This window comes from Hetaerina americana, unplaced genomic scaffold (genome assembly GCF_022747635.1).
Source record: "Hetaerina americana unplaced genomic scaffold, ioHetAmer1.1.p SCAF_21, whole genome shotgun sequence".
Taxonomy (NCBI): domain Eukaryota; kingdom Metazoa; phylum Arthropoda; class Insecta; order Odonata; family Calopterygidae; genus Hetaerina; species Hetaerina americana.
Genome location: NW_027286775.1, coordinates 2,506,855 through 2,525,171, shown reverse-complemented (window position 1 = coordinate 2,525,171; position 18,317 = coordinate 2,506,855). Strand labels below are relative to the sequence as shown.

The 18,317-nt window shown below is 42.0% G+C and overlaps 1 protein-coding gene across 1 annotated transcript; it reads left to right on the top strand.

Moving 5' to 3' along the window:
- The first annotated feature begins 16,521 nt into the window (after positions 1-16,521).
- Positions 16,522-17,355, top strand: LOC139688604 (uncharacterized). The gene has a single exon (XM_071586149.1). It carries the CDS (start codon positions 16,522-16,524, stop codon positions 17,353-17,355), a length of 834 nt encoding a protein of 277 aa, XP_071442250.1.
- Positions 17,356-18,317: the final 962 nt, after the last annotated feature.

Genomic DNA, 18,317 nt, shown 5'->3' with positions numbered 1-18,317 from the left:
TCCTCATTTGTTTTCTTCTCTTTCCATTTTACCTTCTCCATTCTTCTCCACACTCACATTTCAAAAGCCTCCAGTTCACCAATATCCTCCTGTTTCAATGCCCGCGTTTCCGCGCCGTACATAGCTACACTCCATATCAAAGTTTTTACGAGTATTTTCTTAACACCCTTACTTAACGTCCCTGTCATCAACTCCCTCCTCCTTGTGAAAGCCTCTTTGCCTAGCGCTATTCTTCTCCTTACGTCCCTACTACTTCGACAATGTTGGTCCAAAACTCTTCTCAGATACGTAAACTGTTCTACCTGCTCCAGTTTTTGCCCACCTATTTTAATGTTTAGCTTAGCCTTTTTCTTTCTAGAAAATTGCTTTACCTTTGTTTTGTTAATATTTATTCTCATCCCATACCTGTCGCACTGAATTTCCAAATCACTAAGCAATGCTTGCAGCCTCTTGGCTAACTGACAAACTAAAGCTTGGTCATCAGCAAACCTAACTGATTTTACGAATTCCCTTCCCACTTTCATTCCTAGCTCCAGTTCTTCCCATGTCTCTTTAATCATTTCCTCTGCGTACAGGTTGAACAGCAACGGTGATAATGAGCAACCCTGCCTTACACCTCTTCCTAACACTGCCCATCCGGACTCCCCGTTCCCCACTCGCACCTGAGCAGTCTGAGACATGTACAGGTTGCGGATTAGCCTCCTTTCTCTCCAATCTATTCCTATTTCCTTCAATATAGTGATTCGTTTTTCCCAATTCACTCTTGCCTAGTTTATGGACCTACAGTTATAAGTGAAGGAAAGGTTAGACAATAGTACCGTGACTTTAAAAATGGACGAGCAAATGTCCATGACGAAGAGCGAAGCGTCAGGCCCAGTATTCTGGCCGATCAAATTATTTCGCAAGTGGAACAAAAACTGCGATGTGATCGTCGATTGACGATTAATGGCCTGGCTGAACAATTTCCTCAAATTCAACGCACAATTTTTCATTGAAGGTTAAGCCTCGGGTTCGTAGGATGAAAGCTTATACAAAACTCAGGTGAAGAAAATAAAAAAGTCTACCGTGGACACACACTGCTCCGAAGTTTATTGACTTTTAAATCACACGTTAAATAAAAATGACGACGAGTTTGTTTCCAAGCCCACACACTCGCAAGCACTTGTAGCTAAAGCTTTGATTGCCGAGTTACGTGACGGAGCTGACAAGATGGCGAGAAGCCACCGGGTAACGCAAACAAATTAGTCATCCTCCCTTCGAATGGTCAAGTAATTAATAAACTCAATCCCCTTTTCACTTTCCCCTCCGCCGAAAGCTTCTCACTCAACTCCGAAAAGCCCAGTTTCGACAAAAGTATCCAACCGCCTGAAACGTTTCATACTCGGCGTGCCTCAGTCCTTCATCTCAAATTAATCTTATGTAACGTAAACAGTGGAGCAACTTTGGCTGCTTTTGGGACGAAGAGGAGAGGCGATGGAAGAAGAAGAGCCATGAATGAATACGAGGTGTTTCCCTGAGATGGGCATTTCTGCGCGTGACGTGGTATCAAGGTCATAATCGACACGAAAACGCAAAAATTACTCATGTCAAAAGAGTTTTATTGCGAGAAGCAGGCTTAAATCCATCCGCACTCACGTTATCCACGAGTTATGGAGATGGATAGTAGACTTGTAGGTATGCAATCATAAGAGTAGGCAACCTAAACAGGAAAGAGATTTTTCATTTAAATATAGGCGATTGGGAAATGTAAAGTAATCCATCCAAAGAAATTATAAAGACTTTAAAGTTTGGAGAAGAATTTTTACAATGGTCAATAATCATTGACACGAGGAAGGTTTACAATTTGAGGTGCGGAGCAATGATGTTATGGTATATTTTTCTTGTGGATTTTGACTGAGAAAATAACGGGAGAAAAAGTTCCGTCCGAGTTAAGAAAGGGGAAAGTCGAGTGTCGTAAATCGCACAGCCTGGTTTACGACAGACTGGAGATAAAGTGAGTGCGCAAGGGAAGGAGGGCGCCCCCGGCCGGAGGCGAGATAACATGCGGGCCTAGACGACATCCAGCGGGCCTGGCAGGCAGACGCAAGGGTTCGGGAAAAGAAGACTGTAATGCAATGGCCATTAAAACAATATTGTGTCCTGGAATATATGCATTTGAGGTCATTTTTTCCCCTTTACATCAATGTAATAATAGTTGATCACCTTCAAGGGTAAATAATACTTTTGAACATGCTCGGTAAGGATTTATTTAAAGTAGTTCTCGTGTCGTCCCTTCGGTATTTACTTTAGAAGTCGAATCCCGACCAAATATGGAAAGGAACAACATCCCACTCTACTTGCATCCACCTTATCTGACCCCAGAGACAAAGAGTCTCACCTCTTATATAGATTAATATCTTCAGATGAATGAATCCTTAACCAGTCGAGGTTTCTCTATTATTCTAAATAACCAAATATACATGCAAAATTTGCTTTATATGCTCATCTGATTATTTATATCAATTGACTACTTGTGAAAAAGTAAGCATGTTTAAAAAACATTTTTGGAAACATACGGGAATTATCATCCATTATTAAAATAGAAAGAAAGACTCGTACTTTTCCGCAGATTTTATTATACGGTACAACGCGTTTCACCGACTTGCAGCATCATCAGGTACAAATTTTCAAAAATTGGAATTATCAATTTCATTAATCGAAATTAACTCTGATAGATATGTATGATTTAAGTCAAATTCTATTTGGTTAACATACTTCTCAATAATTCAATTCGAATTTTGAATTCATCAACTTGTGAAAATGATGAGGGTGTGTTGTGCGACTAAGCACCTTCTCCTAGGACCACCTGAAAACTAACAATAAATTTGTATGCACATGAGAAAATGTATTTTAAGTTTACAGACGTTAAAGAATTGTGTACGCCAAGATATTATTCATATCATAGGCCTATATAACGGCATGAATGTAGAACGCATGGCCATTGAAACTGCGCGTTTTTGTTTTGAATGGCATAATCTTATACTAATGAGATATACTTTTAAGAAATCTTTAAATTACTACCTTATCCAAATGTGGTACAAATTGACAACCGGTCTCACAATTTTTCCTATTTCAAGCCTTTTTGAGAGAAAAACTGCTAAATTAAGCCAACCCATTTTACCTAAGAAGAAATAATGAGCAGTTCAAACTTTTTATGGCACTTCATATTGTACTTAAGATGGATTTCCCAATTGGCCCAGAAAATCCTTATAAAATGATGACAAAAGTCTCTTCAAAAGTCAAAGGTTTCTTCTCAAGTGAACAATATCCACTGCTTTTTGTAGACTTATGAGCATAATATTTATGATTTAATAAGGTATTATTATATTACAATGGGAAAGTTTGGTACCAATTTTGCACTTTTCTTCCAGCAGAGGTCGTAAATTTGATACTGGATCTCTTCTCGTCTCTCGTGGACCTATTATATCACTATTTATTTTCTTTCAATTAGGAGCACTTCAATTTTGATCGAAAATATTTTTCTTGGAAGACTGTTTAAACACACAAATCACGACTTATCCTGCACACCTAGCCAGGGCACACATTTTGTTATTCATATAAAGAAGGACGACAAGTTCTGATTTCAGGAAATTTCTCAGAATGCATATGGCTTAACTTCGCATCCTACTACATCAATCCTCATATACAAACTGCTTGAAAAAGAGAAGACTCTTGTTAAGCAAGTTTTGTAACCGTATTTCCTACTCTGATGATGTTTTACCTAGTTTTTCATTCCCCTAAGTGACTCTCCCTAGTTCCAATGTACAATTGCTTCGGTGTTTCCATTCCTTAACCTGTCGTTGATTCAATTGCAGTAGCTATCTGTTCATTCTGTATTAGTCTTCGTAGAACCTCGCATGACCTGCTTTTTTAATTGTAGTAAAAGTTACAGGCCTTCCATTTCTTTTTTTTTTGAGTTCTTGTAATTTCTTCTCTTTTCTCAAGTTCTCATGGTTATAAGAGACTGTTTTAGCCGTTACTCTGTGGAATTTTTCCATCGTATAGAAAGAAAGAAAACACAGCAATTCCACATTTACACTTTATTCAGACGACCATGGTTTCACCACTAACTAGTTGTGTGTATATATACCCGCCCTCTACTATGTATGCCTTCACCTGAAGATGCCACGCAGTGGTGAAACCATGGTCGTCTGAATAAAGTGTAAATGTGGAATTGCTGTGTTTTCTTTCTTTCTATTCTGATAGTTACGTGCGCAGACAGAGGCACCTGGTGTCAGTTTTTTACTCACGGTTTGTTCTTCTTTGATTGAGTTTTTCAAATCATTTCATCTTCCTGTGTTGATATTTTAATCTGACTCCGCGGTGAACCATGCTTTGAGCAACGGGATAAATAGTAACAAATGCTTCAATAAATACTTACTTTTTGAGGTTTAAGAACTAAATCAACCTATTTGGGTTGGTTTAGTCCTTCAACAAAAAAAAAATGGTATTTGTAAAAAGAGTTCTAGGTAAATGCGGCAAAAAAGTGAAGGGGCGATGTTTTTTTGCCCTAGTCAGGCTCCACCTAGAGTATGCTGCCGGTATATGGCATCCTCAAGAAATAAATATAATTTCGGAATTGGATCGAGTTCAGCGGAGGGGGGCTAGGTTTGTCAAAAATGGTTATAACCAACGCAGTAGCGTAACTACTTTGCTGGAAAATTTAGGCTGGGATTCCCTTAAACAGCGGTTTTTGCAATATAGATTAAACTTATTTAAAACATTTAAAGATGGGTCCTTTTCCGATGACATCAAGAACATAATACGAACCCCAACGTATTACGGGCGGAGGGATCACGAATATAAGATTAGAGAGATTGACTGAAGACTGACAGGTTTAAATGGTCATTTTTTCCGAGAACAATAAGAGACCAGAATGCTTGTAATCGAAATCCCCCAGGAGTCAGTTCGACACAATAAGTATTAAGCTACAAGGCAGGGACTGTGCATGGTTATACAAACACACACACACACATAAATATATATATATATATATATATATATTTATTTATTTATTTATTTATATGTATATTTGGCAGGTTCCCCCCACCTTCCTACATCCATTTGAAAAACCGTAACCCCCTCTTCCCTTACCCTTTCCTCCTGGTCCTGCACCCCCTGCCACACACCTTTTTGGTGGCTCGCAGGGTATTGCTGTAGATTTGAACATAACATCATGTCAAAATTGCCATCTTAATTTCCTTTCTTACTTTGTTGCTTAAATGGTACAATCAAAGCAGTTTCAATGGTAGTATTAGCTGAATCTAATAGCCAAAATCCACCCACTTCCGTGCCTGAGCATTTTCTGTGGTCAGTCCGTGCTTCTTTATGTCCTGTGAAACTCTTTTGTAATGGATCAGCGATAGGTTTTGTTTGCTCTACGGCCTTACATTGGTTATTCACCTGCTCCTTGTCCTCAGATAAACTCTTCCGACTAACCTACGGTCACCTTCACCCGGTCTTTGCTATCGAATCTTTTTAGGACAATCCCAATCTATTGCAGTATTTTTAAAACATGAATATATATCGAATTCTAAAAAACTTTAACCTCCTGTATCATTTATCTTATTCTGATATATACTGACCTGGAGCAGAAGAACAATTCTTCTCCTTATTACGGACAATTTGCGTCACTCTTTCTCTTTTAGCTGACAATATATGCATACACGTGTCAAATGGTATTTACATAAATATGAAATGAAATCAGAGGAACAGTAAAAGAGAATACGAAGTAATAATAAAGCTTGAATATTAGTTGGGTTGAAAATCTGCCTTGAAAATTTTCTTAATTAGTCAAATCTAGGAAAGAGGAGACATTATATACGTAAGTTAAAGAAAGCATTTTTTTGATTAATGTTAGAAATTGTTGATGAAAACTATACAGCATAAGAGGATGATGTAATACCTTTGTAAATAATATCTAAAGCCGAATTCATGAAATTGAATCAATTATTTCACGCGACACTTTGCCTGGACGTGTGGTAATGATATACTGTATGTATATATATATGTATATATATGTATATATATATGTATATATATATGTATATATATGTATTATATATATATGTATATATATATGTATATATATGTATATATATATGTATATATTTTTTTTAAGGTAATCTACCGGTTAAGGTAGGTTTTTGGATGGACACAACTACCAAACAAATATTTTATTACTCCTAACAAAACACAAAATCCATCATCCTACTCTATATCAGGTCCCTCTTCATCTCTGAGTACTTTCTTCCTCCCTTCATCCCGTCCAACATCCCTATCCTGTTCCTTCCCTTTCCTCTTTTGCCCAACATTCTCCCTATCACAGTCTTCAACAACCCACTGCCGGTCAACACCCCCTTCATCCACTTTTCCTGCCTCCATAGGATTGCTCCCAACAAACCCCTCTCTTCGCCCACCATACCAAGTACTTCCTCGTTTGTTTTCTTCTCTGTCCATTTCACCTTCTCCATTCTTCTCCACACCCGCATTTCAAAAGCCTCCAATCTACGTCTATCCTCCTGCATCAATGACCACGTTTCCGCACCGTACATAGCTACGCTCCATATCAAAGTTTTTACGAGTCTTTTCTTAACATCCTTACTCAAAGTCCCTGTCATCAACTCCCTCCTCCTTGTGAAAGCCTCTTTGCCTAGCGCAATTCTTCTACTTACGTCCCTACTACTTTGACCGTGTTGGTCCAAAACACTACCGATATACGTAAACTGTTCTACCTGCTCTATTTTTTGCCCACCTATTTTAATGTTAAGCTTGGCCTTTTTCTTTCTAGAAAATCGCATAACCTTTGTTTTATTAATATTGATTCTCATCCCATACCTTTCGCACTGAATTTCCAATTCACTAAGCAATGCTTGCAGCCCCTTGGCTGACTGACAAACTAAAGCTTGGTCATCAGCAAACCTAACTGATTTTACGAATTCCCCGCCCACTTTCATTCCTACCTCGAGGTCTTCCCATGCCTCTTTAATCATTTCCTCTGCGTACAGGTTGAACAGCTACGGTGATAATGGGTAACCCTGCCTTACACCCCTTCCTAACACTGCCCATCCGGACTCCCCGTTGCCCACCCGCACCTGAGCAGTCTGAGACATGTACAGGTTGCGGATTAGCCTCCTTTCCCTCCAATCTATTCCTATTTTCTGTAGAATACTCATTAGTTTTTACCAATTCACTCTATCAAACGCTTTTTCGAAATCTACGAAACAGGCAAATACCTCCTGGTTGTGTTCTATATTCCTCTCGATTAATAATCTCATTACTGCAACGGCATCACGCGTACCTCTCCCCTTCCTAAACCCAAACTGATCATCCACTAAATAATCATTTGCCCTACTCTCTATCCTTTTGTTTATGATCCTGAGAACAACTTTAGCTGCGTGGGATATCAAACTAATTGTCCTATAGTCCTCACATGACGTGGCCTTTACATATGTATATATATATATGTATATATATATGTATATGTATATGTATATATATATATATATATGTATATATATATTCATATGCATATATACATAATTATGGTATATACCCCATAACACTTGCTTATGTGAATATCAGGAGAAAAAACTACTTATTCACTCAACGATAATAATAATATACATCACTAATATTTTAATTATTTAACTTTGTGTGTAGTAATTTGTGATTAATATATATAATGATTTTCTTCACTTGCGATAAAAATATGAGTATTTTTGGATACATTTTTTCGAGATAATTCCAAAACTGAACAGACGTAACTTAATTTCCCCAATTCTCCACACATCTTCTATAACTGTATCAGTAATCATAAATTACATAATCTTTACTTTAATCTTACTTAGATCGATTTAATGGATGGAATCACACTGTAGATCGATGACCGTTTTGATAGTTTCATCCCTCTTCTTTAAACTCCCCGTCCCGCCCTTCTTTTTCCGTCTGAGATCATAAAAACCGTTCATACTTTTACTGCATAGGTGATTCCACTCTACCCCTGTCAAATCGCTTTTAAAAACCGAATTCCACGCACTCCGCTCCGTATACTACTTAATATTTTCCCTTTCACTTTGTATCAAGTATTAGGGACAATGCTCACCGCCTCGTTCGCCACGTATTGGAGGCAAACATTGCCCCCAATGATTGTGTGATGTGAACACATGGCCGCCGCAGCTCGAGCTTTTGCTTTCCCAAGGATTCCCCCGGCGCACGTCCCCTCGAAACCCCCTCCACTCCCGACGTCCCCCACAATTTCCCGCCCCATCTTTTGTCTCGCCCTCACCTCTCAATCCCACTTTCTCTCCTTCTTTCCTCCTCGAAATTTCGGCCCCATCCCCCCCGGGCCCCTCTCCAACATCCACCCCTACCTCCACCGCCGGCCCCACTACAGTTATTCCTCCCTCCTGCAGTTATCCTTCTTTATGATTTCTTCCAGCGTATATCGAGTGCCGCGCGCGCTCTGTCGTCGCTAACTCCCCCCGGCTCAACCTCGGGTGCAGCCCGTGACCCACTGCTGTCCTCTTCCCCCCCCCCCCAGCAACACAACCTCCTCCACACAAATCCCTCACAAACACGGGTTGTACACATGCACCACCCCTTCTCCGCCCCCCCTCCTTCCTCCCTGACGTCATAAGTCTGTTTCCCGGGCGCCAGACCCGCTCCCATCCACCCTATTCCCACGGAGACTCTGCGTCAAGGTGTCCCCACTCTAGTCCACCCCATCCTTCCGCGCCCCCCTTGTCCCACCCCCGTGCCTCCTTCGCCCACCCCTCGTTATTGTTCCTAGACGGCGCTACTTCTCGTCCACTGGGAGCGTTTTTCTATTTCCTACCCCCAAATAACGGCGTGCGCTTCGCCCCTCCCCCCTGCCTGGTTCGCACTCCATGCCCCCTCGCCTCGTCTGCCCTCCCTCGCACCATGGTGCCTCCCTGGGGAATGCGACTGCAGAGCCTTCCTTAACCTATGTATGTATTCAACTCGACCCTATCCTATATAGACCGCGTGTCGCGCATACATCTTACCCTTTCGCCGCAGATTCACACGGGGCATAATTCAAAAAAGGGTGCTTTAAACGCGAGGATGGCTCGTTTTCCAACTCCCCTCACGCTTCCTCTCCCCTGAACAAGTGAAGATTGGCCAGGGTTGCTTGATGGCTGTCTCAAGGAATTTCTTGCGCTTATTTGCGTGGCTCATTGTGTACCAATCTCGGTGAATTATTATTTGGAACGGTATGCGAAAACTTCTGCAGAGAAATTATGCCTAGAGACTGGCTTGCCTCCAACGAACAACACGCCCTAAGAGGCTTTACTTTTACATATTTCCTTGATAGCAATAAGGCTACGTCCTCAATCTTTTGGGAATTATTTTGATTTATCAGAGTTGCTCATCAAAATGAAAATGGTAGGTTTTATTGTTTTGAAAGTTGGAGGGATGAAGCAGATTTTGGTGCAAAAAGTGTACTTATAATTAAAAATACCTCAAATTTGCATGATTATGTGGTACATGCTGAAATAAAATTGCACATTTGTAATCGAATATAAATTTCTTCGACATGCTAACGATGGTACGAATAAATCCAATCGTTATGGTGACTTCTACATGGATTCGAATGTCTTAGAAGTTACACATTTTGTTGAAACTAATTTACATAAATCAGATTCTGACCCGGCGATTTTTCTCTGTGAGTGGTTTTGTGACCTAGTGATTACAGAGGAGGGGAAAAAATAATGCAAAAATGCGACTTAAATGAAATGATACCGGAGCGTTTATCTTATAAACTTCTTGTGCGCGCGAAAGTATGAGCTTAATACGAAAATACAGCGAAAAGGTGGAGAATTGCAGGAGCACATTTTATAAAATTTCAAATTCATTCAACAGTGCACAGAGCGTACTTTTTCACGAAAAACTTCGAATTTTTCATCCCGTCGGTTATAGGCTTGGCATGCTCTGCTCATAGGTTAGTTTTCACATTGCTTATATAAATGACCACGCTGACCTTTTATTGACATTTGAAACATAGGAGCAAATGTGACCGTGGAAGTTGACATTTCAACGTACTACTTTAATTAGGTAATAAATGAAAGTAGATTTATTCTGATGCCAGGTCAGAACCCGGTTCGCTTGAGGCGGCTAAGTCTGCGCATGGACTCCCCGTCTCTCTCTATCTCTCTCCGTCGCCGAGGATGAGAAAATGCGCACTTCCCGCCGCCCCTTGGCGCCGCCCGGCCCTGCCCCCCCTTCCCCTTTGCGCCCCCACCCTCCCAGTGAGCCCCTCCTGTATTTATAGGCCATATTTCTGTTGACTACTAAATAACCGCCTCAAGTCCAACTCCTCCCCCCCCCACACGCCCCCCCACCCACCTCTTCCCCCGCCTCCCCTCATCTCCGATCCTCTTCTCCACTATTCCGACCCCACCCTCTCGGTTCGTCTCTTAGCGCGGAGATTTTTCAGCAATGCCAAGACCCCCATGCCGCCGCACTATTTCTCCATTTTATTTTATATTTCGAGTGTTTTTTTATTATTCTCCCATCAATTCGGGGCGCCTTCCGATTCGTCATATCCACGCTTTCAAGCAGTTTGCCACCCCGGAAGGAATATTATTTTTTATCTCTTTCGGAGCTCGTTTTGCGGTGGCTCGATATTGGATCGTTTATTGGGTTGTCACTTGGTTATCAATCAAAGGGTAGATATATTTTTTCAATAAATTTTAAGAGCCCGAGAGTTAAACTTCCCTCAATTCCCTCCCCTCACCGAGCGTAGTAACTTTTCGTGTTTGAAACTAGCTTTATGTTCTCCGCGAATTTCATTTCGTCAAACGTGTGGCGATAATTTTTTCTAATGCAGCGATGATGTACAGGGAACGCATATTAGTACCACTATGTCTGAAGTTCAACCCTATAGCTGCAGAATTTGATTGATTGCGCTCGCTTTATATGTTTGCAGAAGTTAATGAGCGATGGAAAAAAATAATGCACTGCGTTGCGTCTTAACGCCCTTGTGACTCTTCTTTTCATTTGACCAGTTCACGGAAGAATGTGCTTGTTTGGTCGCATTTCAGCACTACAACTTGGTGTGCTCCAGTCGGCTCGTTTGACATGAGTAAAACTGGAAAAAATGCCATTAGCACAGGACAAGTAATTTTAGTGCATTTTAGCAATATCTATTTGTTGCATTGGATATATATATATGAAATTCTGGATACACCTGGTTGGTGTGTAACTGAGAAAATGAAAAATATAAGAATAAGCAAAACTCGTAAATCATATGCCTATACTGGTTCACAATTTTGAAAAAAAGCAAAGCCTTTTTGATTATTTCTTCGTGCATTACAATGGATTTCCACAAAGTATTGGCATCAAATATTTATTCAAATGATTTACTGATGTTTATTTCCTTCCACGAGCAAGAAAATCATGCAAATTTTTTGAACATAACTCCTATGCACAAGTCATTGAGCATATATAAAAATGTACATAGATATGGGTTGTATTGACAAATTCCAAAGAAACTGCGGGAGATGCCGCAACAGTAACTTTTAACGAAGTGATTACGAATTAACGAAGAAGAGAAGTAACGAAGAACGAATGAATGGCGAATGATTTTTACACTCTGGCGATGATTCGTGGCGAATGATTTTTATACTCTGAAATTGTTGCATTGAAATGCACATTAGCGGATGACTCCGTTAAAAGTTACTGTTGCGGCATCTCCCGCAGTTTCTTTGGAATTTGTCAAAGTATTAACACCATAAGTATTTAAAGTTGGCTTTAACCTCGTGGACAGTGGCGCCTCGCGCACGACTACGAATGCATGTGACATTGTATGTACGGTATTTAGTCACAACATCTTGTTCCTTTAAAAGCCCCAAAATTTCAGAGTTTAAGAGGACGCCTCGGTAGCTTAAGTGGCTAAAGCACTCGACCGGATATTGAGGGATCTGGGTTCGAGTCCCAGTCAAGGCGAATGATTTTTACACTCTGAAATTGTTGCATGGGTTGTATTATATACACCCATGGATATGGTTCTATAGAATGGGCATGAGTTGAAGCAAAGGAGGTAAATCACCCTAACAGTATTAATGAGCAAAACGTGTTTGTAAACTCTAAACCTAATCATGAGTTGGTAAAATAGTTTTGCAACAATTTAAAATAGTTATTGTAAATGTGCAGCTTTTTCTATTACCTGAAAATACATACGCATACTCTCTGTTAGCATTTATTGATACCCTGATAAAATCTGCTTAACAATGGGCACACATTGAACCGAATGCATTGTAAAATACATTCGCTTTAATTGTACACTTAATGATATTTCTTCTGGGAGAGAACATATTATTAATGTGTTTTTTAGGGAATATATTACGCAAAACAAGGGTCAATTAGAGGGAGAAATTTAAATTTTCATATTATATCGGGACAAAAAAAGGTCAATTTTTCCTAATAAATCGACATTGTCAAAATCAGAATTTATTTAATGATTGTCATTATTTTATTTCTAAATTCATATGTATCCATCGACAACAGCAGATTCCAGTACGCAGCATACTAATTTAAAAGTACCAACTATTGCCGATGATTGTCATTATTGACTTGCTAAAATGAACGAAATCAATCAGAGATATGTTCGAAATAAATATTCATCCATGCATTAAATGAAAACGAATATTATTTGGTAATTCTGAATTTTTCGCATTAGAGAAGTAATAAAAAATAAAATAATGGGTACATTAAAACAACCTGAAGTTCTCTAGAGAGTATGCATCACTGAACAAAATGAAAATATTCTTTTATCATCGCTCGAATTCGAGTAGCACATGGAAAAGGTAAAAAATGGATTCTTTTATCAGTAACTAAATACCTCTCCGTGCGGCTGATATGATAGTTCTCCTTGCCTCTCTGAAATGATTTGCGCAGTGTTAAATCCAGGCGCATTCATTTTTAATCAAAGTCCAAGTTATGAAAGAATGCTCACATAGTTCATTCAGGTTTCGAGAGGGTACGTTAGCGGCTTCCTCTTGTGGTTTCACATTTCAATAAATAATCGCTTTGATTTTTGAACAATGAATGATTAATTAAAAAAAAAATCATACCTCTTTCCCCCCCCTCCTCCCCCTCCTCCCCCTTTCCCCTGCGTCCTTCCCCTCTTCTCGTGGAAACTCATTTCAACTTGGTCTCAACCTCCAAACCGTCGACACACGAAGTGACCTTCAGCTTTTGTTTGTCGAATTTCGACTCAAATCATACAACCGTCGTCGGAAAAGTGAACGACCCATCTAGACCACATCATTCCAGTTTCGCGTCTCCTCATCATGGGAAAAAAGCAGCTACACCCTTTTGACGATATTTGTGAATCATATTCCCTTCTTCCTCCCTCTTTTTTTTGAATTTTCAGTCGAAAAGTAACGTCGGGGAAAAAAGACAAAGGTTCCTCCCCCTTATGCTTCTGCCCCATTCATTCCCCCCCCCTTCCTCCCTCCTCCCCCTCCCTCTCCCTGTTGTCGTTTTCATTAATCCTCGCACCTCACACCCCTTCCTCGACTGAAAGATCCCCCCCTCTCCCTCCCGCACACCCCGCATCCACTCCAACTCCCCTTATTTGCGCCTCCCTCCTCTCCCCCCACCCCATCCCTCCTTTTTTTTCATATCCTCTACCGCGTCGAATCGCTCTTCGCATGACAAACTTTTGCGAAAACGGTTATTAAAAATTTCGGCTCGGTTACTCCCTTCTTGGGGACACCCACGCAATTTTCCCGGGCCAGACTCCGGGCTGGGTTTATGGGGGGCATCTGCGGGGGAGGAGGGAGGCGAGGGGTGGGTGGTTGTTGGGGAGGCGAGATATACGTCAAGGTACGAGGAGAGGGGTGCAGGTGTACAGAGAGGGGGGGGGAGGGAGTCGCGCGGAGGAGTTCTTCCCTTTCGGATGAGGCCAATGCGGAAGTGAGGGGCGGGGGACGGGGGGGAACTGCTTCGTTCGAAAGCGTGGAGCGAGTGGAATGATTTGTGAGAAGGGATTTGTGGATAATATGGGTGGCGAGATGAGAGCGCTTGGATTGGCTCAGGCACTGGACGGCTTTATTTTGGATAGGAAATAAATGAGGGGGGTGTGGAGGGATGGGGTTGGTACGCCTGGAGTGGCGTTCTGTCCCGGGACGTAATGTTGATTCTCCCACGCGTCCTTCCCCCCCTCCTCGCCCCCCTCCACCCTTGCCACTCCCCCTCAGACCGCATCCACTCATCCTTACGGATGCACGTAAGCTTCCTCGCCCTACAAAAAAATCTTCTCCTTGTTGCTCGCGAAGGAATATGGGTGGAATGAGTGGTGTACTCTGAATTTAGAAATCCCTGTGATCGAGTAAGAGAAACGTTATTGAAGTTGGAAAGAGATCGGAAACCCAATTCATCCAAATCCACGGGAGATTGCAGAGATTAGACAGGAATTGTATCTAATTCATATAAAAGAATTTGTTATTAAATATTACCCGAGCTGGATGTGGTTGATGGAGGGAAGATTGAATACGAACTATTTACCGATCCTTCTCTTTCCTAATAAGAGATGCGGGACATTTAAAAGACATCGTGACATTAGCGTCGGATAAAAAATGATGGTGGTTGCCACTTTCGCATGAATGGAAGCACTCTTTTGGAGCGCAAGGTATATTAAGGGATGTGATAGGAAAGGGGGATGCGGAGTCAGTAAAAGAGGCAGAGCCTTCGACCGTGGAGGAAATGGGGGGAGTGCTGGGACTGATCACGGCCGATGTGTGAGCGGCGGTCGGGTGCCTCGGCGCCTTCTTCAATTGTCGGCGCCAGAATTTTCGTCTTGGCGCCACTTTGTGGCATATTCTGTGCTCTCTGGCATATTATGATGCCATTTTCAGGCACCTGAAGATGACGTTGAACGTCGAAACCTGGGTCGTCTCGTTATAAACATTTTTCAGTGGAATCACAAAGTTACTATTTATTTCATTTCATTTATGAATATATTCCATAAAGTTAAGCCGGAAACCATAAATTATAACTCGGAGAAAAGAGAGGTAGGAGGGGGCAGGCTACAATGAAATGGGCAGGAAAGAGATCAAACTTAGAGATGAGGAAAGGGTAATCATCTAATTAAGGGTAATAGTGAGACGAATACAATGTTGCTCAATGGTAATTGTTGCATCCTGGAATTGGTGGATTGTCTTTGACAATCAGATCGTAAAAATGTTTGGGGAGACTTTAGCTAACATTCTTTTCTAATTATCAATTTTTTGATTGTTTCGCAGCTATTGTACGAGTGGTGTTCAAAAAAAGGTGTCAATATGATATTTAATCGCATAAATTAGTTGTGAAAATTTGTCGTCTCTGCCGTAAATTCATGAAATTTGCATAACATATTGAAGTTAAATGAAATTGTTGACTTTGTCATTCCACACACTTTATTTAAACCATGACACAGGTTTCGACGTTGAATGTCATCATCAAGTCAACGTCGAAACCTGGTTCGTGTTTTTAAATTTTAAAGCCGGCCTCGGTGGCGGCGGGGTAACGTCCTCGTCTGCCAATCCATGGGTCGCGGGTTCGATTCCCGCCTGGGTGGGTTTCTCCCACCTAGGGCTTGGGTGTTTGTAATCGTCTCCATTGTTATTCTTTGTTAATAGTCCGATGTAAAGGCCAGAGTGCTGTTTTCGGACTAAGGCTAAATAAATAAATAAATAAAGTGTGTGGAATCACAGAGTCAACAATTTCATTTAATTTCAATATAGTTTTGAAAAATTTAATGTTATGTTGCATTGATAGCTTAATGTACTGAGAAATTATGATAGTATTTTTATTGAAATGATTCTAATTTAATTCAACAGTGGAAGCCGTTGCAATTGGAAACATCTTACCTCTACGGGGAGGAGACGCATCGAAACATCCGTGCCTTTGAGCACTTGCGGAAAGAGAAGGCAAGGCTCCTAAGTTCTCTGGCCTTTCTCTTAAGATGCCGCGATGAAGAAGCCATTCCTAATTTTGCCGTTGTTCGGTCCGCCATAAGAACTCCGGGAGCCGAACGAATCTTGAAGCGCACCGGACTTGCCCTGGTTCGTGAACGCATACATGAAAAACGACGAGCCCTCGATTGGAACGCCAAGGAATTGAAATCGCTGCATCTTCAGCTCGCAGCGGAACTGTCTCCAATGGATTGGGACTACATCGACCGTGCGACCACTGCCAATGGTGAATTACTTCTGAGAAAGGATTCGGAGAGACAGAAGAATAAATTCGCCAGACTGCGCAGCACCAAGGCGATCAGAATGCCGCTGGACCGTAGCAGAGCGGTCATTAATTTGACCGACACGGTATTGGACGAAACCACCCTTTCAGTCCTCTCAAAACGACAACTTTGCACCGGCCTCCCGGTCCATTCCGTACTCAGACTTCATTGGAGGAATTGAACAGGAGGTCCGGAAGCTTCCCAGCGAAGCAGCAGAGTTATTAAGGAATGAAGTAACCATGGTCCTAAAAAGGGCCTTGCCGCCAAAACCCAATATCTCCAAGGAGGAACGAGAAGCACTCCAAGCTCTGCGTAGGAATACAGACATCATGGGACTACCTGCGGATAAGGGCAACGCTACGGTTGGCATGGGCAAGGAGGAATACCATAGTAAAATACGAGAGATTCTCGCAGACAAAGCGTATGTAAGGCTGTCCCGTGACCTGACGGACGCCATCATGAGGAAGACGAACACACTCATAAAGAAGACCGAGTTTCCTGCCGAAATTGCTAAGAACTTGAGGCCACAAGCACCAGCCCCCCAGAGGTTATACGGATTACCCAAGATCCACAAAATCGGAGCACCACTGAGACCAATAGTGAGTGCCATCGGCTCCCCCACCTACAAACTAGCGAAGCACCTCACCAGCGTTCTGTCACCACATGTAGGCTGCTGTGAGCATCATCTGAGAAACTCTGCAGATTTTGTTAAAATTCCGGAGGGAATCCATCTAGCAGAAGGGGATATCCTGGTGAGTTTGGACGTGGTATCCCTTTTCACACGGGTCTCCCTGACTGACACTTTACGCCTCCTGGACGCCAAGTTCGACGCTGCCACGGTGATGCTATTTCGCCACGTCTTAACCTCCACATACTTCCTGTATGATGGGCAATACTTCGAGCAAGCAGATGGAGTGGCAATGGGATCTCCACTCTCCCCCGCCATAGCAAACTTCTTCATGGAAGACTTTGAAGAAAAAGCACTAAAATCATCCCCGCTCCGCCCAAAATATTTTTTCCGGTATGTAGATGACAACCTTTGTGATTTGGCCACATGGGAAGGATGCACTTAATGAATTCCTGGGGCACATGAACCGCCAGCAACCCAATATATCCTTCACCATGGAGTTGGAAATCGACAGGAAACTCCCTTTCCTCGACATCCTGGTCCAACGTAAGAGCAATGGCACACTCGGACATAGTGTGTATAGGAAGCCGACGCACACGGGGCTGTACCTCAATGGAAACAGCCACCACCACCCATCCCAAAGGCGCGCAGTGCTGAACACACCCTTCCAACGAGCCAGGATCATCGCCGACAAAAATAGCTTGCCGGAGGAGATTAACCACCTGAAAACCACCTTCCTCCACAATGGGTATAGTATACGCGAAATCTCCTTGGCCCTAAAAAAGGTTCTTCGACCCGCAACCACGCACGGCGGAGGAAAAAGAAAAACCATTAGCCAGGGCCTGCTTGCCGTATGTCGCCTCGATATCCGGGAAAATATCCAGGATACTGGCGAGGCATAAAATCGAGGCAATACATAAACCACTGGGGAAAATCAGAAACTTGTTGGTCAGAGCGAAGGATCCAATCGGCTTAAAGACCCCGGGCATATACCAAGTCCCGTGTGCCTGCGGGGAGGTCTACATTGGAGAGACAGGGCGGACCATCGAGACGAGGTTAAAGGAACATAAAAGACATCTACGACTAGGGCAGGTGGAAAAATCAGCCATCGCCGAACACAGCATTCTACATCTACATCTACATAATACCCCGCAAGCCGCCGCAAGGGCGTGTGGCGGGGGGTGTTAGGTCACCAACCGTAAAAAAGAAAAATACCACATGCTAAAAAAAAAAAACAACACGGAAAATTACACCCACAGCAGCGCACACACTCATGCAAAAATCCCTTCATCCAATACTCATGCAAACACATATACCGCAAAACAACTAAAAAACTGCACCCCATGATGCAGCACGAAAGACATTCTACAACACGGAAGCCAGGACACAACAAGCAAGAAATTGAAA